The sequence below is a fragment of the Acanthamoeba castellanii genome (assembly GCF_000313135.1).
Source record: "Acanthamoeba castellanii str. Neff unplaced genomic scaffold scf7180000084612, whole genome shotgun sequence".
In the NCBI taxonomy this organism is placed as follows: domain Eukaryota; phylum Discosea; order Longamoebia; family Acanthamoebidae; genus Acanthamoeba; species Acanthamoeba castellanii.
In genome coordinates this window covers 179,219-202,912 of record NW_004457342.1, presented here as the reverse complement: position 1 = coordinate 202,912, position 23,694 = coordinate 179,219, and the positions used below count along the sequence as shown (strand labels likewise).

General features: G+C 59.6%; 7 protein-coding genes across 7 annotated transcripts; 5 read left to right on the top strand and 2 right to left on the bottom strand.

Annotated features, from left to right (window-relative positions):
* Nucleotides 1-303: 303 nt before the first annotated feature.
* ACA1_076960 (uncharacterized protein) lies at nucleotides 304-2,841 on the top strand (the record flags this gene model as incomplete). The annotated part of the gene is made up of 2 exons (XM_004335808.1): nucleotides 304-342; nucleotides 805-2,841. The coding sequence occupies 2 exons, from the start codon at nucleotides 304-306 to the stop codon at nucleotides 2,839-2,841; spliced, it is 2,076 nt and encodes a 691-aa protein (XP_004335856.1).
* Nucleotides 2,842-3,596: 755 nt separating this feature from the next.
* ACA1_076950 (uncharacterized protein) lies at nucleotides 3,597-6,569 on the top strand (the record flags this gene model as incomplete). Its single annotated transcript, XM_004335807.1, has 3 exons — nucleotides 3,597-3,603; nucleotides 3,687-3,807; nucleotides 3,944-6,569. The coding sequence occupies 3 exons, from the start codon at nucleotides 3,597-3,599 to the stop codon at nucleotides 6,567-6,569; spliced, it is 2,754 nt and encodes a 917-aa protein (XP_004335855.1).
* A 413-nt stretch (nucleotides 6,570-6,982) lies between these two features.
* ACA1_076940 (uncharacterized protein) lies at nucleotides 6,983-7,240 on the top strand (the record flags this gene model as incomplete). Its single annotated transcript, XM_004335806.1, has 1 exon — nucleotides 6,983-7,240. One exon carries the CDS (start codon nucleotides 6,983-6,985, stop codon nucleotides 7,238-7,240), a length of 258 nt encoding a protein of 85 aa, XP_004335854.1.
* Nucleotides 7,241-7,310: 70 nt separating this feature from the next.
* On the bottom strand, nucleotides 7,311-15,753 carry ACA1_076930 (multidrug resistanceassociated protein, putative; the record flags this gene model as incomplete). Its single annotated transcript, XM_004335805.1, has 42 exons — nucleotides 7,311-7,404; nucleotides 7,517-7,655; nucleotides 7,730-7,825; nucleotides 7,983-8,130; nucleotides 8,238-8,361; nucleotides 8,426-8,545; nucleotides 8,661-8,831; nucleotides 8,951-9,068; nucleotides 9,172-9,229; nucleotides 9,337-9,420; nucleotides 9,522-9,605; nucleotides 9,692-9,782; nucleotides 9,936-10,045; nucleotides 10,111-10,282; nucleotides 10,379-10,451; nucleotides 10,548-10,925; nucleotides 11,027-11,186; nucleotides 11,252-11,332; nucleotides 11,407-11,491; nucleotides 11,572-11,675; nucleotides 11,771-11,867; nucleotides 11,950-12,121; nucleotides 12,207-12,306; nucleotides 12,340-12,381; nucleotides 12,528-12,611; nucleotides 12,696-12,807; nucleotides 12,844-12,988; nucleotides 13,150-13,247; nucleotides 13,336-13,374; nucleotides 13,451-13,545; nucleotides 13,621-13,720; nucleotides 13,803-13,955; nucleotides 14,037-14,101; nucleotides 14,196-14,280; nucleotides 14,366-14,421; nucleotides 14,499-14,594; nucleotides 14,708-14,794; nucleotides 14,906-15,040; nucleotides 15,132-15,248; nucleotides 15,332-15,452; nucleotides 15,562-15,605; nucleotides 15,715-15,753. The coding sequence occupies 42 exons, from the start codon at nucleotides 15,751-15,753 to the stop codon at nucleotides 7,311-7,313; spliced, it is 4,572 nt and encodes a 1,523-aa protein (XP_004335853.1).
* A 578-nt stretch (nucleotides 15,754-16,331) lies between these two features.
* On the top strand, nucleotides 16,332-19,166 carry ACA1_076920 (SPRY domain containing protein; the record flags this gene model as incomplete). The annotated part of the gene is made up of 10 exons (XM_004335804.1): nucleotides 16,332-16,932; nucleotides 17,026-17,276; nucleotides 17,414-17,500; nucleotides 17,638-17,706; nucleotides 17,825-17,886; nucleotides 18,001-18,133; nucleotides 18,243-18,322; nucleotides 18,435-18,530; nucleotides 18,679-18,776; nucleotides 18,874-19,166. The coding sequence occupies 10 exons, from the start codon at nucleotides 16,332-16,334 to the stop codon at nucleotides 19,164-19,166; spliced, it is 1,770 nt and encodes a 589-aa protein (XP_004335852.1).
* Nucleotides 19,167-19,573: 407 nt separating this feature from the next.
* Nucleotides 19,574-20,986, top strand: ACA1_076910 (uncharacterized protein; the record flags this gene model as incomplete). The annotated part of the gene is made up of 7 exons (XM_004335803.1): nucleotides 19,574-19,694; nucleotides 19,824-19,894; nucleotides 20,022-20,130; nucleotides 20,363-20,476; nucleotides 20,583-20,667; nucleotides 20,764-20,846; nucleotides 20,913-20,986. The coding sequence occupies 7 exons, from the start codon at nucleotides 19,574-19,576 to the stop codon at nucleotides 20,984-20,986; spliced, it is 657 nt and encodes a 218-aa protein (XP_004335851.1).
* Nucleotides 20,987-21,171: 185 nt separating this feature from the next.
* On the bottom strand, nucleotides 21,172-23,394 carry ACA1_076900 (uncharacterized protein; the record flags this gene model as incomplete). The annotated part of the gene is made up of 1 exon (XM_004335802.1): nucleotides 21,172-23,394. The coding sequence occupies one exon, from the start codon at nucleotides 23,392-23,394 to the stop codon at nucleotides 21,172-21,174; it is 2,223 nt and encodes a 740-aa protein (XP_004335850.1).
* Nucleotides 23,395-23,694: the final 300 nt, after the last annotated feature.

Sequence of the window (23,694 nt, the reverse complement as noted above, 5' to 3'; positions counted from 1 at the left end):
CGGACCTATAAAGGGCGAACCAATAGTGCGACAGTATTTTCCCCATATTAACTCCCGTGTTTGCCGCGCACGTGTGTTGTCTTTTCCCAACTCGCTCCCCAAAGATAGGCCGAAGGACGGGAGACGACGCAAGGGTTTCACGGACCCGTGGCGAGAGAGCCATCACTTCTCGCTCCACTCCGCCTCCACTACACACCGCTACGCACCCGAGACCCATTGTTGTTGCTGTTGTTCAAGAAGAAGCTGTGCAGGACACTACCACCAGTGGCACCACCACAAGGAACGCGATTGCCACACACGGCCATGTCTCAGGCCGCACGCCCGTCACTGACAGTGGCCCAGGTATGCCTTGTGCCCTCCGCTTGGTCTGGGACAGTCCTCCCATCTTTCTTATCTATGTCGGTCCTGCACGCACATCTTCTCGAGCGTGCCCATCTCTATCTCGTTTTCTCGATTTGTTGCATTGCTGGTCTACCACTACCAAAATTCTTTCTTTGGCTGTTTCGTGTCGGCGACGTGTGGTTGACTGCGGTGTGGCGTGGTGTATGAGTGCCAAGCGGCCAAGCCACTGCCCATGCCTTCCAACAGAAGCTCACATCTTCTTCTCTACGCCAACCTAGTTACACACACCGCTGACCAACATACCCACCCTGGCCCACGCCCTCACGAGCGGCGACAGACTGGACAAGGTGATCAGCACTTCTTACTTCCCCCCCCCCCTCTTTCGCTTTCGCTATTTTCGCTTTTCGCGTTCCCTCCATTTTTCGCGTGTGGATCCACTGACGCGTTTGGTCGCTCGAGCAGGTGGGCATCCACCAGCTGCTTTCCGGGTTTGCCGAGCGGTCGGACGGCAAGACGTGGGACTTCACGGTCAGCCGCAAGCGGTCACGCGCCAAGGCAGAGCCCAGCAACGACACCGATGATGACGATGACGGCGTCGACGAACAGGAACAAGTGGTCGATGAGGAGGAAGAAGCTCCCAGCGCGCCCACCACGCCCACCACGCCGACGCCGACGACGACGACGACGCACCGGGCCAAGCGACAACGGAGGGGAGCAGCCAGAGCGAGCCCGTCGTTCGATGAGCGACAGGACACTGGCGAGTCGGCGGTGACAAAGGGCAGGGGCAAGGCGAAGGCGAAGAAGGTCGAGGTGGAGGAAGGCGACAAGGAAAACAACCACAACCACAACAGCAGCAGCAGCAGCAACAACCGAAACAGAGTTGCGACCAGCACCCGTTCGAGCAGAAGCCGAGGGAGAGTGGCGCAGAAGACGACGCCAAGGAACAGCCGAAGGCGAAAGGAGCTCAAGTTCGAAGACGACGAGGAGCGGCCAGCAGCCGAGACGGAGAAGGAAGAAAAAGTGCGAAGCGACGACGCCCAGGTCGACCAACACGAGCACAGGACGACCACCACCACCACCACCACCGCACAGGCCTACGTGCCCGGGAACGAGCCGCACCAGGGTAGCTACCTTGCTTTCCTGCAGGAAGCGTTCGTGCCGGCCAGCGACCGGCTCTCGGTCTTGGGCGACGACGGGCGCTACGACCCGGCGCGCCTGTACCACATTCCTCATCCCGTCGGGCGGCGGCACTCCCATTCGTTGATCTTCCCGCTGCTCCACAGCCTCGAGCACCAGCAGCCCCACCAACATCAGCACCAGCACCGGCACCCCTACGACGACTCCCTGTACGACTACAAACGTTACTCGCACTCGCACGCGGCCGTGGCGCCCACGCCGATCTTCGCGTCCACGCTCGCCAACAACACGGCGCTCTTCGCACCGCCGCCGACTCCGCCTCCGCCGCCGACCGGTACCTGGTACTCGATGCTCATCGACCACTCGATCCCGGCGCCGCCGCCGCCGCCAGCCCCTCTCAACGTCTTTCAGACTGCCGCTAGCCCACAGCTGACACCGTCCTCCGCGCGGCACTACCACCATCACTACCCGTCGTCTCCCTCGATGCCGCTGTCGTCGCCAGAGTACGGCCCGCAGCACTACTACACCTACGGCGGAGAGCGCGCGCCGTCGCCCCACACAACGCTGGGTGGCGGCGACCACCCGTGGGCCTGGCTGTCCGAGGCCGGCGAGGAGCAGATCCTCCAGTTTCTGCGCTCGACGCCCGCCCAGTCGGAGCCGCAGCCCACTTTCTACCATCAACAGCAGCATAGCGGCGCCGAGATGGACCAGATGGCGCCCTCGGTAGAGCCCGGCAGGCTACTGCTAGGCTTCGAGTCGGAATCAGAAGAGGCGCGCAGGGCGATGGCCAAGATGAGGATGAGCCTCGCGCGCCTGCGCGAGGCGGCAGTCGCCGCCGCATCTCCGATGATGTCCTCGTGGGCGACCAACAACCCGCCGTCGGGATTTGCCACTTCATTCCCACCGCTCGTCGATCATGCGGCATCTCAGCCGCGATTCTCCCTCGCTTCGTCGTCGTCTTCGAGATCGGCTTCACCCTACCATTTCGGGCGTGCCAGTGGCGGAGCGCTGCCCCACTTTTACGGGGGTGGGCACTGCTCGATGCCGTCGTCGGCCTCGTCATCGCAGCCCTCGTCGCCCTACACGGTCGACATGGAGATCCCCTACGCCACCACGCTGCCTTCGGTCGACTTGTCCCTGTCCGCCTCTCCGCTGCTCCTGCCGGTCCTCCACACCACCGCCGCCGCGACCACCTCGATGGCGACCACCACCCGGCCGCGTACCCCGTCGTCGCTGCTCCGCTCGACCACGTCACGTCGACGCCGGAGCCCAACCACGGGGCAAGCCGCGACGACTTCCACCTCAACCGCCCAAACGCCCAAGCGGCGGAAGAATGCGCCTAAGGCCAACGATGGCCGATGAAGGGCGATGACGGAGCGCGAGGAAGCTGATGCACCTGATACACCAGCAAGCCGGAGAGTACCGATAAAGTTGATGTGGCCGGAGTCTTTCGATGTCTCGGTTGTGTGAACACCAATTGCGGACTTGGTGTTATAAACAATACAACACAACCAACTCCGAAGCGATCATAATTGGCGCAAATGCGTGAGCCCCAGATGTTTCTCCTTTCCTGCACTTATTATTCGTTTCCCTACTTGTATCACTCTTCATTATTTTTATTTTGAATTTTAAGAATACTAAAAATGAAACCGATGAAAATCAGGAATTTGGTTCTAATTCTCCGAATACCAATTCTCAACATATTTTGCATTCTTGAGTAGCCAGGCGCAGTTCACCGCACCGCAAACCCCACAAACCCAACAACAACCCTGAGAGTGATGGAAGAGGGCAGAGCCCCGCGCGGACGAGGTGGCTTTCGTGGGCGAGGACGTGGCGATCGTAGGGGCGGTGGTCGTGGTGGAGACAGGGGGGAACGCCCCGCACCCACGGTAGGCGAAGGCCGAGGCCGAGGCCGAGTCGCCGACCGACCCTGGCGGGGTGGTGGTGCGGGCGATACACGACCCGCTCGAGGCGGGCGCGGGGCAGGTCGAGGCGCCCCCAGAGATGCAAGGCACCGCACCTCCATATTTATTTATGCTTATTATGGTGAGTAATTTTGTATTTTCGCGAGCAGGTCGGAACAGACGCAGCGGGCTCGTCCTCCCAAGGGTACCGAAATGGCGTGTCCCATGTGACGTGTGTAGTGTGTGGTGTGTCCTTGGTGTCGGCCGTGCGTTGACTGCTCATCACTTCGGATGTCATTGCAGCGAAGCGGCCGCGACTGCCGTCCTACTACGAAGTGGTGGAAGAGGTGCTGAGCGAGGCGCGCAAATTCCGCTGCGCCAATCCTGATACGCCCTGCCACTTCTTCTTTGTCGATCTTCACAGGTGCTGTCCGTTGCCTGTATTGTGCGTGTGTGTCGTGTGTGTCGTGTGGCCTGTGAGTGTGTCTGGTGTGTGTGTTTGTGCGTGCGTGTGTGTGCGTGTGTGCGTGTGCGTGTGCTAACGGCGAGACATTGAGCAGTGTGGCGAAGGTGGGGATCACATCACCCGAGGTCTACGATCTGGTGCTTGCCGACAACGTTGGCCAGTCCACCTTCGTGCTCCTCTTCACTGACCGCGACGACCGCCGGCCTCGGTCCACCGGCAGCGACGACGCCGAGGCAGCGGAGGCCCTCGCGACGCGACGCAAGGCCAAGCGGCCGGCCGTCTACCCGTGCTGCGGCTGCCACCGCCCGTTCAGTCCGCCGACAAGCGATGCGAAGGTGGCGCCCGCCGCTCAGGTGCTGACCGACAGGGTCTTTGGAGTTGCAGAGGCCCGCGAGGAGCCACGGCATGCGACGCGGCGCTTCGAAGTTTCGCTCCACCAGCTTGACGTCAAGAAGCGTAAGAAGCCAAAGAACGAAAACGAAAACGAAGACAGGGACAACGTTGGCGGACGTGACGAAGACAAGAAGCTGCTGGACGATGATGCAGCGAAGAAGATGAAGAAGAGAAAGCAGAAGGAGAAGAAGGTATCGATGAAGCACCTCATGGGCTCGGCGCTGGCCTACTTCCTGGCCCGACTCTCGGCCTACCAGCCCGCCCGAGCCGCCGGATCGTCGACGCCGCCCGATGCGCTGTGGGTGGTAGGCAAGCGGGGCGGCCGCTCCGGCGCTATGTGCGACCTGGCGGCCCAAGTCGCCGAGTTCGTGGCCATCCAACGTGAGCTTGCCTGCGATCGTGGCGCGTCGCAGGACATGCTGGCATCACACTTTCTCGGCCTGGTCGACGATCGCCACGCCGACGGCGGCAATGAAGAGGACATTGACGAGGGCTGGGCTGGCCTGCGCTCGGCGGGCGTCCTCGGAGTGTCCGACCAGAAAAAGAGCGAAGCGGCGAACACGACACAGCCCGACGTGCTAAAGAACGAAGGCGACGCCGCGCAGTCCGGCCAGACAGCCCCAGCCGTGTCCGCGAGCATCGTCAAGATCGTGAAGAGGGTCGAGAAGTGGATTCTGAAGAATGCGCGAAACGACTTCAAGCGGCACAAGGCCGCGCTGGCCGACGTCGACAACTACCGCGACGTGGTGATGCTGCCGCGCGACCGCGTCAAACTGCGCAACTTCATCGCGCCGCTGTGTCGGCTGGTGCGCAAGATCGACGCCGACGAGGTGCTGGCCCTGCTGCAGGCCGACGGCGTGCTGGGCGTGTGCGGCTGCTGTCGCCAGTTCAAGTGGAACGAGCGCGCGCTCACGAGCGATGACTGCCGGCTGGAGCGCAGGCGGCGCCTGGAGCGCGAGCGCGCGCGGGGCATCGCGCAGGGCCGCGAGCGCATGGTCGAGCGCATACTCGGGTCGCTCGAGGCCAAGGGCAGCCGGCCCACCAACATGGCCGAGCTGCGCAAGGTGGTCGACAACTTCGGCGACTACGAGGAGCACTTCGACGGCGACCAGGTCCTGCAGCACCTCATCAACGCCAACATCATTGCTGTCGACGCCTATGACGATGATGACGTCGGCGTCGACCGGCGTCGGCGTGAGAACGTGAGGTATGTGGTGGCTCAGCGGCGGATCGAGGGGATGAAGCACCAGGAGCGGCTCGACCGCGCCCGGCGGCAGGGCGACCAGGCCGCGTGGCAGGCCGAGCTGGATCGCGAGAAGCAGCGGCGCGAGGCCGCGCGCCAGGAGCAGCAGGCTCTGCAACAGGCCAACCGCGAGCGCGACGAGGCCGAGCGCGCCCGGCTACGCGAGATCCACGCGAGAGAGCGCGACGAAGCCGAGCAGCGTGACAAAGACGAGCGCCAGCGCCAGCAGGAGCGCGACGAGCGCAAGAAGCGCCACATCAGCGCCACCTCGCAGCAGAAGTACTCAGTCGAGCCAGCTTCGTCGTCGTCGTGGTCATCGTCATCGGCGGCGGGCGCCCCATCGCTCAAGCAGAGCGCAGATCAACTGACGGCCGTGGACGCACTCTTCGCGAGCCCAGACGACGACTACCACGACGGCGAAGAGGAGGTCAGGTGGGCCAACACGGCGCCGTCGCACGGCTGGGATCAGCACGAGGGAGGAGCTGGCAGTGGATGGGCCGCCGAGGAGGAGGCCGTGGACTGGATGGCGTCGGCTGGGGCTCTGTTCGATGGTGACAGCACCGACGGCGGTGATGACGACGAGGACGATGCCGGGAGCGGCCGTGGCGATTATAATAGCGAGCCTCGGCAGCAATGGGAGACCGACAGCAGGGGCGTCAACAACAACGACGACGGACCTTCGCTGGCCGAGATGTTCGGCGGCGGCTCAGGCGTGCCGCGCGGTCTCGACATGTTCGGCGGCTGGACGACGACGGCGACCACCACCACCCACCACCACGTTCCGGCCGAAGAGGAAGATGGCGATGGCGGCGGCGTGGTGGACCTCTCCGACGGCCTGCTCGACATGTTCGGCGACGATCGATGGTACGTCCCCGTTACGCAGCAGTACCACGGCCATCAAGCGAAAAAGAACGAAGACGAAGACGAAAGCGAAGGCGACGACGAACACGAGAGTGGGGTGGGTCTGCTCTTCGACCGAGGCGAGGAGGAGGAAGAAGAGGAGGAAGAGTCGACCATGGCCGGCCTGCACTACCTGGGCGGCGGCCACTCCTTCGTCTCCACGGAGTGGAACCCGGGCTTCTAATCTATGACCCGTGGGTGGCGATGCCTCGGGATCAACACCCGTCCGTGTATTCTTTTTTGGTTTTTTAACGCCGACCGCCAATACAAACGCTCCATTCCGGCGAATTCTCGGCTATGGCCCCTCGGCTTTGCTAGCGCTACCTGTCAACCCTCATCACCCGACCGGTCAGGCCTCTTGAGTTGTTGCTGGGGTCCAGAGGAGCACGTCCATTGCTCTGACCCCTCGACCTCCCCCACGCTATGATGATGAAGACCAAACATCTCAGCCCAGCTCGAAGTACCCAGCTTGCGCTGGTCGTTCGCTGCTTCGCCACCACCGCCGTCGCCACCATGCGCCAGGGCAGCCGCCCGCCACTCCCCGTGGATCGGCCCACAGTAGTGGAATCCCAGCACCACACTGGCCCGCGGACCGCGATGGGGCTGCCGCCGCTGTGGCGGGAGGCAGACGAGGAGGACCACTTGGTGGGCGATGATGAAGAAGAGGACGGAGAGCGAGTGGCGCGGTGGATGGGCGGGTGGTGGGCGGAGATGCGGGTCGAGGGCGAGCGGCAGCGGGCGATCAGGCAGAAGGCCGACCGCGAGCTGCAGGCGGCCCTGGCGCGGGTGCGCGACCTCCAGGCCCACCGCCTGCGCGGACGGACCAACAAAGCCGGCCTCCCCACCCTCGACTGACCGCACACGTGGGAAAATAAACTGTTCTTTGATGGAAAGCGAACGTGCAACGAGGGTTGAAGTGGCTCGCTCAGTGCTCGGTGGTGCCCGAAGCGTGAACCATCGAGTAGAACACGGAACCCGGGTTCTGGAGCAGCTGCGTCGGGTTCTCGAACTCGACCACCCTGTCGTGTGTGTGTCGTGTGTCGTGTGAGGAGTTGTGTTGCGTGAGTTGTTGTGTTTGTGTACAAAAACAAAATAAATAAATAAGTAAATAAAAATAAAAAGGACTCGTACAGGCCCTTGTCGAGCACGAGGACTCGATCGTAGTCGATGATGGTCTGAATGCGGTGGGCGATGGTGAGCACGGTCACATCGACGAACTCCTCCCGGATAGTCTCCTGAATGAGCCGATCCGTCTCGTAGTCCACAGCAGCTGTGCGGCGAGTGCGACACACACACGAGTTAGGCAGAGCGTGCAGTAGGCAGGCAGGGTTGGGCTCAGCGCACCAGTGGCCTCGTCCATGACCAGGATCTTGGCCCTTCGCAGCAGCGCACGGCCCAGGCACATCAACTGGCGCTGGCCCACGCTCAAATTCTCGCCAACTGCCCACATGAAGACTCACGTCAGTCGTGTGCGTGTGCGTGTGCGTGTGCGTGTGCGTGTGCGTGTGCGTGTGCGTGTGCGTGTGCGTGTGCGTGTGCGTGTGCGTGTGCGTGTGCGTGTGCGTGTGCGTGTGCGTGTGCGGCTGGGGAGGAGTACACTCGGACACGGCGGAGTCGATGCCGCCCATGGCCTGTACGGCCTCTTTCAGGTGGACCTTCTCGAGGGCGTACCAGATCTCCTCGTCCGTGTACTTCTCGAACGGGTCGAGGTTGCTTCGGATCGTGCCCGTGAAGAGCGTCGGGTCCTGCACACCATCGCCACCGTTAGAAGTTGCGTGTGCGTGTGTGTGTGTGGTGCGTGTGTGTTGTGTGTGTGTGTGTGTGTGTGTGCGTCGAGTGTGTTGATGGTTACCTGAGGGATGATGGACAGACGGGACCGGAGGGTGTCGAGACCGAGGGTGGCGATGTTGACGCCATCGATCTCCACCACGCCTTCTGCGGCTTCGACCAATCGGAACAGAGCCAACATAAGGGAACTGTGTGGTGATCCAATCGGAAACACAGGCCACGTCAGCACTCACCCACCACACGCACGGTCACGGGGGGTTAGAGGGGGAAGTGGTGTGCCTCTTGCCAGCGCCCGTTCGGCCGACGACGCCCACCTTTTCCTTGGGCTTGATGCTGACGTTGATTCCCTTTAGCACCAGGTCCAGCTCAGGTCTGCGCCGAAAAGAAATCAGCCTACCGTCGTGCCTGCGTGTGCCACACCGCACACGCACAAGCGACACGGCACACGACACCGCACCACCGCACACGCGCCACCGCACACACGCACCGATAGCGGAGCTTGACATTTTTGAAGTCGATGGCGCCCTTTTCGGGCCACGAGCGCGGAGGCAGGGTCTCGAGGACCACGGCCGGCGCCTCGGTCTCGACCTTCATGTACTGGATCACACGCTCCACGCTCACCAGCTGCGTCTCCGCCTCGGTCGACATTCGCACCACCCTTCACCATCACGGTCGTGTGTGCGGTCGCGCGCGTGTGTGCGTGTGCGTGTGCGTGCGTGCGTGGTCGTGTGGTTAGAAACTGACCACGAAGTAGAGGAATGAGCTGTAGGGGCGCACCAGTTGAGCACGCCGGTGATGTTGAGGGCGTAGGTGAGCGAGAGACCGGCCATACCCGGGTCGATGTTGTCCCGCTCCAGCACCGCGAACAGCGCAGCCAGGGACACCACGCACGTGCCTGGGTGGCGGCGGCGGCGGCCACCACATTCAACGGTTCAGTCCAAACGCTGCACAAACCCACCGATCCCGCCCGCATCACCAGCGCAGGTTCCACCACGCACCAATGAATTCAACGCGGATGCCGAGCCATCGGTTGGCCACCACCGATGCGAAGTAGGCCTGGACGAAGAGGCAGACATTCCAGTCAATAATAAAGATTCAATAATGCTTATTATCAATTACTATATGATCTATGATCTATTATCGGAGTTGAAAGGGGGGAATACCTTTTGGTTCTCGTCGAGCTTTCTTTGGTTCTCGGTGACGAAGCGCTCCTCCTGGTCGTAGGAGCGGATGGTCGAGATGCCCGCCTATGCGTGCGTGCGTGCGTGGTCGAATTCGAGGGCGCCAATCAATGAAGTCAGTCGTGTGCCTGGCGGGTGCTGCGCGGGGGAAGGGAGGAATGACGCACCAGGGTCTCGGAGAAGTGCGCGTAGATGGGCGAACGCGAGATGCTGTCCAAGCGCTTCAACTCGCGCGAAGACCGAATGTAGTACTACCGTACGGAAACGCATTAGCCACGACACGACACACACGACACACACGACACACACGATCGCCAACTGGGGATGGACCGGTTACCTGCTGCATGTAGTGGTAGACGAAGCCCAGCGGAATGAAGGCGCAGAGGAAGAAGGGCGTGACCATGGCGATGACCACCATGATACCCACGCTGCCGAAGAACATCATCAAGAAGAACCTGTCGTGTGTGTCATGTGTGTTGTGTGTGTGTCGTGTGTTGTGTGTGTGTGTGTGTGTGTGTGTGTGTGTGTGTGAACGAATCTGCATGATGGTTCAAGGACCTGACTGTGTGGGCGGCACGTACCCCATGGTGCGCGGCAACATTTCGTCGATGACGTAGATGTCCTTGGAGAAGCGGTTCAGGATTCGACCTACGGGCGTCGTGTCGAAGAACGCCATCGGCGCGCGCAGGATCTGATGAATGTACAGATGAGTCTCAGAGGGCTCTCAGAAATGATGCAAGAGGTGCCCGCGGGTACCCTGTGAAGCAGCTTCTCGTGCAGGCTCTTGGCCGAGTTGAGGCCGCCGTAGGCGAACAGAATGGACCTGATGAGCACGAAGAGGGTGTTGCCACCGCCGATGGCGGCGTAGATCCCCAGATAGAACCACACGCTGTTCTTCGATTCGTTGTCCGACCAATACGACAGCCACCTGCAAGACGCAACACGACACACACGACACCCACGATATCACACCGGTTGGTGAGGTGGACACCTGAAAGAATCATACCGGGCGGTGATGCGTTACCAGTTGGACATGATCGAGGAGCCCTGGTCGCTGATGTAGGCGGCCAAGATGAGAGACACCAGCACGATGCCGCCTGTGACCCACAGTGCACGGTGTCCAGCAGTGAGACCAACAATTCTCTCAAGGGGGGAGGTCCCAGGCCTGGTAGGTAAGAGCACTAACTACGTACCCAGGGCGACGATGTACTCCCAGTAGACCCGCCACGAGACGGATCCCTCCTCGCGCTCCTCGACGGACATCATCTTGTCCTTCTTCTTCTCCTCCTTTTCCTTGTCTTCGCCCTTGGCCCTGTCAAACAAATGGAGGTGAGAGTCACCATCATCGTCGTCATCATCATCATCCTCATCATCGTCGTCGAGTTTGTGGGTTTGTGGAGAGGAGTGTGGAGGAGTGTGGTACTTCTTGTCTTTGCCGGTGGCTTCTTCTTCCTCGTCGGCTTCCTCTTCTTCGGCGTTGTCCTTGGCCTTGGAGTCCTTGACGTGCGTCTTGATGAGCGACGCAAATTCCTTGCCGTCTTGCATCAGATCCGCATACGACCCCATCTCGGCTGAAGCCACCAACGCGTCGCACCGCAAAAGCAAGTGAGTAAAACGAAAACGAACAAAAATAACGAAAACGAAAAGACGCGTGAATGGGTCGGTGTAGTACCGATCCTGCCGTCCTTGAGCACAATGATCTGGTCGGCCTGATGGAGGAACTGCAGCTGGTGCGTCACCAGCACGCGGGTCTTGCCATCCAGCTCGCCCGCCACACAGTTGTCGAATATGGCCTTGCCGACATGCTCGTCCACGGCCGAAAGCGGGTCGTCCTGCAGCCACAGCGAGCGATCAGGACTGAAGAAAATACGCGCCGGAAGGCAAGAAAGGCTCGTACGAGGAGGTAAACGTCGCGATTGGCGTAAACGGCACGAGCGATAGAAACACGCTGCTTCTGGCCGCCGGACAAGTTGATGCCCTGCCAAGCCGTGCAGCGAGCGAAAGGTGGTTGGTCACGACTTCCGAGAGGGCGAGGATATGGCGGTGACGCACCTTCTCGCCGATCTCGGTCATGTCGCCGGCAGGCAGCATGGCAATGTCGGGGGCAAGCTCACAGCAGCGCACGACTTCTTCGTACCTGCACGTGCCCAGTCAGTGTTGGTGCTCGCTCTCTCATCTTTCAGGTTGTTCGCAGTGCTGTTGGTTTTTCTCCCGCACCTCTCGTGGTCGTATTCGGAGCCGTAGAGAATGTTGTCCTTGAGTGTGGCGTTTTGAATCCAGGCCTGCTGTGTGACGAGCGCCACATCGCCGCGCACAGTCACCTGAAGCGAACATCGCCTACATGTCAGAAATTGTACTCGACGCGCGTATAATAATAATAATGCACAATAATACTAATAATAATAGAAGGTTATACCTTTCCTCTGTTCTTCTTGATGTCGCCCAGGAGCGCGGCCAAGAGCGACGACTTGCCGCTGCCCACCGCACCAACCACGGCCACAAGCTCGCCCTCGCTGGATCACCACGCGGCCACGTACCGTCAGCGCCATTTCTTCCTGTCTCACCACCTCAATCAAGGAATGTGGCACGCAATACCGGATGGTGATGTTGATGTCCTTGAGCGTGGGCTCGGCAGTCTTCTGGTCCCACTGGAACTCGCCGTCGCGGATCTCGATCGCCACGGGGGCGTCGCCGGACCTCGCGCTCTTTCTGCTCTTCCTCTTGCTCTTCTTCGTATACTCCCTGGTGGCCTGCGCGTCTTCCGATCCTGAAGAATGAATGAATGAATGAATGAATGAATGAATGAATGAATGATCACAGCGACGAAGTGGGGCGAAGTGGGGTGAGCGTACGCGGCTTCCGCTCGACGGCGAAGGGGTCGACCTCTTCGGCGAGGAGGTACTTCTGCATGCGCTTGACGGACACGTTGGCCTCCACGAGGGAGGAGATTACCTGCGGCAGCATGTTCAGCGGGAAACGCAGCACGTTGAAGAGCGACAGGGCCGTGAACGCCGTCGCTGCGTCCAACTGGGAATATAGAGCGAGACACGTCGTGGGTTGGTTAGCAGTGAACAACAACAACAACAACAACAACAACAACAACAACAACAACAACAACAACAACAACAACAACAACAACAACGCATGAAAGGGTAAAGAAAGGGTTGGCATACGGTGTTGTCGAGCAGAGAGTACATGGTGAAGGTCACGACCGACACGAGCAGCGGCGTCACAGTCCAAAAGAAGCTGCTCACCGCCTGTCCAATCACAAACAGCCCATGAAATGGTCAGCGACCAATCGCGTTGATTGGTTGCAGGGTGTGTGCATTCCACACACATACCCGAAGGTAGGCACTCTTGCGCAGAGTGGCCATCTCGGCATTTCGCACGCCTCCCACCTTCTCGCGGAAGCTGTCCTCCCTGCGCAACGATGCGTTGAGTCTTTCGCTGATGCTGTGATGAAGGTGTAAAGGGGCAAGGGGAGAGTACCAGGCGAAGAACTTGATGACGCGGATGCCCTGCAGGACCTCGTTCACAATCTTGTTTCGCGCGTCCTTGTGCTTCATCATCTCCTTCTGGATGCTGCCGAGCCACCGCGCCAGGACGGCGTTCACCGGAATCAAAAGGATCATCACTGCGCGACACACACAGACACACACACACACACACACACACAGACACACAGACACACAGTCACACACACACACACACACACACGCACGCACGCACAGACACACATTCAAAGCGCATCAGCTCGTGGTTCCTCAACAGCAAAGGAGCAAGGAGGCAGCGAACCCGCAAGACCGCCGAGAGTGGAGACACCGACGACGCGCCACAGGAGGCCGAGCGACACGCCGATCTGGAAGAGGGCGCTCCACACCATGTGCAGGTACCTGTCGTGGTGGTAGTAGTATGTATGACAGCCAGGTTTCGTCAATCTCTGCGCTACAGCTGCGGCACACCAAAGAGGCGGAGACGTACGGGACGAGGTCCATCAATCTCTGCGCATCGAGGGACATACTGAACACAGCAACAGAGGCGAAGAGTGGGTCAGCAAGCATTGAAAAAAAGGAGGAGTGAAGTGGAGTGGTGGTACTGGTTGACGATCTCGCCGACGGTGGACTGCTGCCTGGCGGCTCCGCTCATCTTGAACGCCTTCCTGTAGACGGCCATCACAAGCGCAGCACGGATCTGGAAAAGGGAGGTGTTGAGTTGGTGTGTGCACCTTGGGGTGGATCCATGACACATGAAAGAAAGACAATGCACCTTCATGCCCACGCGGAAGCCAATATGAAAGTATTGATGCGAGGCGATCGACTGGACGGCGGAGCTGAGTAGCATGAGCGCGGCCAGCAGCAAGCCGTACCTGTGTGATTGGGTGCGAGGGAAAGGGGCTTAGGAGAAGAGATTGAATGGTCTGGGCTCGCAGGGAAAGCCAAGTATGGTACCACATGGGGTCCTCGTTGTCCTGAATAAAGGCGACGATTGCGCTGAGCAGGAGAGGGCCACCAAAGACGGCGACATCGTTGATGAGCTTGTAGACTCCGGCGAAGGCGAACTGCCACCCAAATGAGGCGAACAGGGCACGAGCCAACGAAGGCCTACACACCACACACACACACACACACACACACGATCAGAAGTGGTCTACAGGGCAAAGCCTTTTCATCTGCCGCACGTACTTCTGCCGCTGCAGCTGTTTGTCCCACGCAGCCTCGTAGGCCGCGGCGATGACGGGGGACTGGTCCTGTGTGTTCGCAGACACCACCCAAAGAGTCAGGGCCTTCGAGGCCAGGGCCAAAGGAGTGTAAGGCCAGAGAGACGGAGAGGGACTGGGGTACCTGCTTGCACAGCTCGTGAAGATCTTCCATGGCGAGCGCATGATCAAACCCGAAATAGAGGAGATCGTCGAACCACCAGAACGTGCTGTGTTGACACGCAAACACGGCCAACAGAACGAAAGTGAGAATTGAGATATCGAACGAATTCCGAGAGTGGGAGGGATACGTACAAGCGCGACAATATGTTGGCAGAGTCCTCGGGGCACGGGCCTCCGCCGTCAATGAACTATGTGGCGCCATCACACGAGTCAGACTGGAGCTTTCAACGCAAAGAGGTGCGTGCAAGAGAGAAGGGAGGGGCACCCTCTCTTCGCCTTTGTGAAGCAGGGACTTGTAGGCCAGCGGCAACTTTTCAGCCTCGTCCTGGGACAGTCGCTCGAACTGAGCCGTAACGGGCACCTAGTGGGTCGATGAAGGAAGTGAGACGAGGTGAACCATCGTGACCGACGTATGCGTTGCAACCACCGCCTGGGACTCATGCGCGCTGTGTGGACAGGGCAATACATGTTTACCTCATGGAACCAGAGACCGAGGATGGAAATGACCGTGTAGAGGCCAAAGTCGACGAAGAACACATTGTAGTCCCACTCCCAGCCATACTGTGGGGACCAAGAACGTGGGAGACGCAGAAGGAGGTGAGAGGGGATATGAGTCAAACAGTGCCAGGCACGGCACGAGGGCTTTGGCAGCTGATAAAGTTGGCTGCATACGTCTTCGATGAGCACCACCACGGTCTGCAGGCGAACAGCGCCGAAGATGAAGGCCAGCAGCCACCACCCACGCAGCACCCAGTTGTTGGGCAATCCGCGCGAGTACTCGACCATGTAGATCGCCGAGGCGTAGATCTGTGTGTGTGTTGTGTGTGTCAAGAACACAAAGCAATGTCAATACACGATCAAACGATCCAATATATGGAGAGAACGCTGTAAGACGTACCCAGCCGGCAGCGATCATGCCATCCGAAAGGAGCTCATAGGGTTCCGCAGAGTCGATAAAGAGAGTGATGAAGGTGCGCGAGACAGCGATTCCCGCCACGGCAAGGCACACGAGGAACTGCACGCTCGCACGAACGCATGCATGACAATGAGGGTCGACCACGGTGCAAGAAGCGAACGAGGGGGAAAGAGAGGAGGTACCTTGGCGACAAAGACCCACGTCGTGGGCAGGTCGAACCGCAGCGGGAAGGAGCGGCGTATCTCGATCAGGCGGTAGGACCCGAACAGAGCGATGAACGCAAAGAACACGCCACCCAGCACCCTGCAGTATTTGTTGTTCACAGTGAAAGTGGAGAGATTTACAGAAATATTTAATCAAGAAATCATATGGTTTTTTGTTTCTTTGTGCTAACGCGTGCGGGGAGCAGTACACGTCTTGGAAGCACAACGTGAGGTTGCCGTCCTCCCAGGGTCCCTGTTTCCCGCACAATAAGTGAAGGTCTTTAGTGCGGAAGGTTGCGGGTTCGATCGTTACAGATTTTTCCCGGAATGATGAATCGAATGATTTATGGGCGCGGGAGTACCCATGGATGCGTGCCGCACAGATCCTCGTCGGCACCCATGTGCAGCAAGGTCGTGAGGCAAGGAGATAGAGCGGGTGCTGCTCGTTTGAACACAAAGCACTCCCTTCCAGCCGGCTGATTGTTGGCACCACTGGTAGGGAGCAAACCGCCGATTGCACGGCATTGGGGCGGGCAAACGCGCTCTGGCTCTAAATGGCCGAATTATTGCTATTCGTCCAGCCGACGGCTGCACAGCTTACCTTCACGCCTTACATCACTCCTCCACAGAGGCCTTGGGCAGGGTGGGATCATAAGAGCAGTGTACAGCCACCCCATGAAGAGGTTGATAGGCCCAGTTTGCTCCTGGCAGAACGCCGGTTGGCGAAACTATGCCAGGAATGCAGCCGCTGGGCAATCGCTGAATGGCACTCTCATTTTCGCTACTTGTGTTCCTGCCCAAACAACGAACAACAACCTTCGCCTCGCCCCCTGTCATTGACGCCGTTGAACTCTCTTGTTGGCTGGGAAAGATCGACACCAGGTGCCCCCTCCTTTCTTCTTGGTGTTCGTTCGCGGCAGTTCCATTCGATCCACTTTTAATTCAATTCAATTCATTTAATCGGTGTTGGGTCCAGAAAATGGGAAACGATGCGTCGAAGCGCAAGCCATTCATTGGGACGACCATCCAACGTATTGGCATCGATGACGTAGCCGAGAGCGTCGCTAAAGCAGAGGAGGCCGCCAAATCAACACCCCAGAAAGTCATCGTGACCCTCTCTACTGGACAAGAGCTCACGAGGAACAACGTATGCGAAATCTTGCAGCAGCTCATTGTCGATCGATCAAAGATGGAAGTAGAAGCGGTGAAGCCGAAGAAAAAGGCCAAAGACAAGGCCAAGCTCGACTACGAGCGCTGCCTGAAGTACCTCGGCAAGGAGCTCGTCTTCATCCTCAAGGACAAGGAGCTGCGGGACACCGTGCTCGACCTCAACCAAGAGGCCTTCGAGGCCCTGCTTAAGAGCGACGAGCTCGTGGTGCCCGACGAGTCCTACGTGCTGCTCATGCTGGGCGCCTGGGCCGAACGGCGCGCCTACAACGAAGAGGAGAAGGACACCACCACGACGCCTCTGAGCGGCGGCGGCGGCCTGCAGCCACCCGTGAACGCCGTGAACATGCGAGGCTCGGATGGACTGTTCCAGGCGCTGGGCGAAGGCGCGGCCAAGCTCCTTGATCCCAAGGGTACGTGAGGTGTCATCAATGATGGTGATGATGGGCGATGGTGGTGCCGTTGCCTTCGGCTCACGCTACTCGCTCGCTGGTGGCGCACTTCAGCGTCGGACTGCGGCACGGCGACAGCTACGACGGAGGAGAAGACGGGGGAGGCGAAGGCGGAAGACGCCGCAGCAGCAGCACCGACGGACGATGCGAAGGAGGCGCCGGGCAGCAGCAGCACCGATGACGGAAGCGCGAAGACGGAAGCGCCGCCGGAGACGGCCCTCAGCAAATCGGAGCAGGAGAAGCTCGAGGTCAACCTTCGCGGTACTGCGGGCCTCTATGCCACCTTTGCCGGAGCCTACGTCAACGTACACTTGCATCTCTTTCTCTGTGTGTGTGTCGTGTGTGTGTGTGTGTGTGTGTGTGTGATTGTCTTAACTCGCAACTTTCGTCTGTCTGCGTGCTGCATCGACTCGTCGTGGTACTAACACTGCTGAGATAACAGATGATTTCCGATGAAGAAATGGCTCGAAAACTACAAAATGAGGAAGAGGAGGAGGACAAGGTGCGAAGGAAGCTGATGGAGGAGGAGGTACGACCCTCTCAGCTTGTTCTTATCGCCGTCTTCACCACCCCCACGACGCTCTCAAGGACGAAGGCTGGTTGGGTCTTTTTAGCTGAGCTCAGCTTTCTTCTCGGTTTTCTTCTCCGCTACCACTACCCCTCCAGGACGAGAAGTTGGCCCGAGCTCTACAGGACGGCGAGATTGCTGACGGCGGCGCGCTGCCCTCCACGGTGGTACCGCCTCTCCTTCCCCTCTACTCTTGAGAATGAAGACATGACATCGTTGTTGCGTGTTTGGACCCCCCCCCGTTGTGTTGTGAGCTCACCCCCCGCGACGCATTGCAACCTCTAGGTCCAGGACCTAGCGGTAGAAGAGGAGGAAGACCTGGAGCCCATTCCCGAATTCAAATTGACGTGCGTTCTTCCTCGACTTCGATTCGATTCGGCGATGACGATGATGATGACTGATGATGTCGTGTGTTGATGTCGTGTGTTGATCTTCCCGTTATCATGTGTTGTGACCCACAGGCCGGAGTACATTGATCGTATCAAGAAACACATGCGACCGTTCGTCGAGCACATCCGGTTCAGCATGCTACCCCTGCCCATCCTCAACACACTCGCCAACGAGATGCTGGTGCCCACCAAATACCTGACCGAGGTGCGGCCCAACCCTTCTACCACCCCCCCACCCCACCAGACCAAATGTGTCCCTGGCGCTGTTGCTGATGCGTCGACACTACTGCTACTACCAATGCTGTCGACAACAGGCCTACAAGTACCACATGCTGGCGTCGGCGAACCTAACGGACCTGATGGAGAAGAACAACACCCGGTACAAGCGGAGGCGGTACATCTGCTCGGTCCTTTGGGACTCTACTTGGTACGGCTGTCAAAGTCTGGCTTCCTTTTCGCGGTATAATATGAGTTGCCTGTGCTGATGGGCGGCGGCGGCGTGGCAGGCACGGCCAACACATCCAGGTCAGTGGCGACGGCAAGGTCGCCAACAAGACCCAGGCCTCGTGGTACAGCATTGCTTGCGCCTCGGAAGGCTTCCAGTACGTCCATGCCTTGTCACACGCACACGCACACGCACACGCACACGCACACGCACACGCACACGCACACGCACACGCACACGCACACGCACACGCACACGCACACGCAACTCTCTCATCTTTGTTGTGGACTAAATCATCGCCGTAGACATGGCAAGCACTTCTGGGCCATCAAGGTGGACGGCGACGAGGCCTACATCGGTGTCACCCAGAAGAGCAACACAGCCTTGGACAATTATTTGGGCGGTACGACCCAAGACACGCCGGGCTTTCCGCCCAATCATTCACGCGACGTGGCGCCACTCACCACTCACCACCGCCTTGCTTGATTGATTGAGAACAGGCAATGCGCAGTCGTGGGCGTTCAGGACGTCGTACAAGTATTCGAACTCGCACGGCAACGGCCACTACGGCGACACGTTCGGGCGGGGCGACGTGATCGGGGTGCTGCTCGACATGGACTTGGGCAACGTGACCTACTTCAAGAACGGGAAGAACCTGGGCCTGTGCTTCACGGGCCTCCCGCGCAACGAGAAGCTCTACCCGGCCGTCGGCTGGCGCGCGGGCCACATGACCCTCGTCGACATCGACCCGGCGGCCTACCCCGGCGAGTTCATCTCCACCCTCATCGGCTGAGCTCCGAACAACATCAACAATGCCAAAGGGAATATAAAATAATATTTTAAATAATTATTTAAATGTGAATTTGTGTCGACGATCTTAGTTACGTGCAAGCCTAACGCAGCTGAAGAAGACGGCAGCTCATGAAGGTACCACCTTACCCCTGGGGTGTGGCCCGTGGGGCACGCCACGAACAGCAAGATATATATATATGTATGTATTATTGGATTGTCACTTATTTATTTGCCTTTATAATAGCGCACGACAAAGGGAAGTGCCACTGGCGACGGGGCGGGTGCGGCAGAGGACAAACAACGCGTACCCCCCCCCAACCAATGTTTCATCTGCTTTTGTTATTTTATTATTGTTATTATTTACAATAATAAAAATATATAATGGTGCAGCACCGGCGCACACCGTCGATGGACGAGATGATGTCGTCCTACGTGCTGCAGCCGAACACGTTCCTCTACGCGTCGTTCGGCCTTCTTCTGGTGCAGGGATTCCTCTTCTCGTTCGAGTGCCTGTGGCGAACGCTCACCGGTACGACGCCCCGCGCGCAGTGATCCCTGCTACACCGTCGCACACACGCGCGCGTGTGTCGTTCTCGTGTGCTGACGTACGGCCTGACTTCCACGGCGCACACGGACACCGACCAGCCGACTATTCCAGGCCGGCCTACGCGGATCACGACCACCACCTTTGCCACGTTTGCCTCCTTCGCCCGCACGGCCTCGCTCGCTGTATCGCTCACACGCACGCGCACACATCGCCACATCGCCACATCGCCACATCGCCACATCGCTACACGCACACGCACACGCACACGCACACGCACCTGTGTTGTTTTTGTTGTGTTCCGAATCGCAGGTGTTCGTGGTGGTGCTCTCGCTGTTCGCCTTCTGGTATTTCACCACGGTGATCCTGCTCGTCCGTAACTTCGAGGCCATGAAGCAGACGTGGGCGCTCAACCTCATCGGTACCTCACCCCTTTTTCTCATTCGTTAATTTTGGAATAAACAAAAATAATATTAATTTTGTTTAATAATATTTCTTTCTATATATTTATATGTATCTTTTTTGTATATTAAACTGTTTTGTTGTAATTTGATGTCTATGCGGCTTTGCCTCTGCCCATCGATGCTGGCCCTTGGCGGCTGTTGGTGCCGTTTTGCGACCACTGGTGCTGGCGCTGGTGCTCATTGCGTCAGGCGTGCCCACAGCGCTGGTTACTGTGGCCGAATGTGCCACTTTCGCTTACCTGTGGTGGACCTACGACGAACACCGCGAACAACCATTCGTCAATGCCATGTCTTTTGGCTCAGGTACGCACACAGCACACAGCACACAGCACACAGCACACAGCACACAGCACACAGCACACAGCACACAGCACACAGCACTAAAGTCTCTCATTTTCCTACACTCCAGGCGTGTTCCTGATCGGCATCGCGTGGTGGGGCCTCACGCTTGCCCATGTGCCTCTGCGGCAGGGCAAAGAGTTCGCCTGGAATTGGTACGCGCGCGTGTACCCCACTTTGCATTCCTTCTCCCTTCAAGTGTTGAGTGTGCTGTGGCGTGGGCGTGGGCGTGTCCCCCTCACATCGTTCAGGCTCGCCATCTACGGTGTGTTCCTGGTGGCTTATGTGGCGATCTGCTATTACAACAACCTGGTCGTGCCCACGTTCATCGGCGGTACGTCATCGCCTCCTTTTTCCGTCTTCTTCAGCGCGTGCCCGGTCTGACGGCTGATGGCAGCAGGCTTGGTGACGGTGCCGTATGGCTTCGGCATGTATGAGAGCAAGCAGCAGCTCGATGCCAAGAAGCTCAGATAGAACGCAGCGGCAGCAGCTGACCAACACAGTGTTGAGCGCTGAATGTTGTATTTTGGTGATAGCGTGTAGTCGGTGCATAGTTCCATTATAAATTATTTTAATAGTAATTGGTGATTTTAATTCTCTCTTTTGTCAAATAAATAAATAAGAGGTGTAGCATCGCTACACCACCACTTCGTCCTTAACTATGAGTGGGAAGTGGAGCCGGCTGAGGTCTGCTGCTGCTGGGGCTCAGAGTCGTCGGCGGGGGAGGTGGACGGGGCGGCGGTCGAGCGGATCTCGCGGTGGAGGAGCTCCCGCCAGAAGAGGCTGCCCTGGCCCACGCTCCGCTTCCGGGAGTGCGCCTTGACCCGACCCGACCCTCCACCACCACCGGCGGCGGCGGACTGCGTCGACGTCGCCGTCGCTCCGTCGCTGCCGCCCAGGTCGCTCGAGTGGCGGAAGAAACTCTTCATCGCGTAGCTCCCGCTGCCTTTTCTCGCCGGTGATGGTGGCGATGATGAAGAAGACGAGGAGGAGGAAGACGTGGAGGAATAGGAGGAGGAGGATGGTGAGATGGTAGAGCAAGAAGAAGAGGATGAAGAGAGCGGGACGGGTGGGGAGGTGAGCGGTGTGATGGACGAGGAGGAGCTGAAGGGCGCGGAGCGCGACTGGGCGGTGAAGAAGGGCCGGCGCCATCGCGGCAGCGACGACGACTGGTCCTTGGTCGCGGTGGTCGATGACGGGCCGGCGCCCTCCCTGGCCTTGGGCGCCGGCTGCGACGACGACAACCACGACGATGAGGCCTTGCTGCCGCCCTTGTGGTGGTGCGCGACGGCGCTGCCGTCGTCGCTGTCGGCCATGCCGCCGCCGCCGCCGGCGAGCTCGCGCAGCTCTGAATGGAGGCGCTCGCGGATCTGCCGGGCGCGCAGCTTCTTCTCGCTCTCGCGCCGCTCCTCGAGCTCGCGGTGGAGGCTGTGCTTGAACTCCTTGACCTTGGCCTGCTCGTTGCGCTCGCCCTTCTCTCTGAGCTCCCGGTGCAGCTGCTGCGTCAGGTCCTTGTGCTTCCGCACCGTGCCGCCACCACCCGGGTGGTGGCCGCTTTCTCCGGCCACCGGCGGCGGCGGCCCAACAACACCGGCGTCGCTCGCCTCGGTCGGCACCGTCGACGAGCTGCTGACGTGGATGGCCGAGCCCGATGACAATGGCGCGCGAATGGTGCTGCCGCCGCCGCCGCCGCCGATGTGGCTGTTGTTGTTGATGGTGTCGACCTTGGCGCCTCGCCGCGGGTGCACGTCGAGCTTGGTGGACTTGGTCTCGTGGTCCGCTACGGCAGCCGCCACAACGCCCGAGCTGCCGCCAGCGGTCGGCTGTGCAGGGCCGGCGGCTCCTCCGTTGTCATCGCGCAGGTTGGCCAGCGAGGAGGGCGGCGCAATGTAGCAGCCGGTCCCTCGGCGCGGCCGCACGCCCGAACCCGACGACGAGGCCATCATCGAGGAGCCCACCGTAGACGACGACGACGATGACAATGATGACGTCATCGACGAGTCGGCGTGCGGCCCGGAAGCCGTCGCCGCGTGTTGCTCGATGGTGTCTGGGCCGGACCCCTCCATGACGGCAAAGACCTTGCCGTAGGTGGTCGACAGCCGCAGCGAGGACCGCTTCCGCGTGATGGCGGGCTTGCCGTCGCGCTCGGCCTTGGAGGTGCTCCGCTGCTTCGAAGGAGGAGCGTGATGGTGGCCGATGGACGTCGCGACGTCCCTCTTCCGCTCCTTCTCCTCCTTCTTCTCCTTCTCCTTCTCTCTATGCTTCTTTTCCCTCTTCTTTTCCTTCTTCGGCTGCTTTTCCTCCTTGTGCGACCTCTTTCTGTCGACACTCCCGCTGCTCCGCTTGCCCTTCTTCGCCGGCGCCTTGGCCGAGGAGTGCGTCGCGGCCCCCGGGTCGCTGATGCTGCTGCCGGCCGGCGACCCCGCCGACGCCCCGCCGACGGTGTCGTCATCGGTCGCCGCCGTCATCGCAAAGTCGTCCGTCGTCGCCGCAAAGTCGTCGTCATCAAAGGCCTCCTCGGTGGCCTCGTCGCCGTCGCTCCGCACGCTGATGCAGTCGCTCCCCACCTCGCTCAGGTCGGCCGCCGACAGGCCACCCTCGGTGCGTTGGCTCAGCTCGTCGTCGTCGTCGAACGACTGGGTCTCGTCGTCGTCTTCCAGGCTCTCCGAGTCGCTCTCCCCCGGCTTGGAGGAGCAGGTGGTGATGGTGTCGTCGTCTTCGGTGTAGTCATCTTCGTCCCACGAATCGCTGGCGCGGTGGAGCGGGTTTTCAAAATCGAGCGAGCCGCCGGCGCCACCGCCGGCGCCAGCACCGCCGCTGCCCCATCGCGGCAGCCAGTGCTTGCCGCCCTTGCCGCGCGAGTTGGTCAGCACGATCGGCATGCGCGGAGACAACGGCACCTGTGTCGTTGGTCGTTGGTCGTGTCAACGAACAGAAACAACACGAGTAAGCACGAGGGAGGCGTACAGGCTTGGGCGATGCCTTTGGTCGCGGGAGCTTGTAGATGTTGGCCACCACCCGGCCGTGGTTCGGCGGCAGTTTCGGCACAACCTTCACCTGCCGGGGTGTGCTTTGGCTTTGGCTTTCGGCACGCGCCCGCGCTGCGTATGTTTCGTAGTCCACGCGTCAGCACTTGTCCGACAGCCATTTAAAATAAATAATAAAAAATAATAAAAAATAAC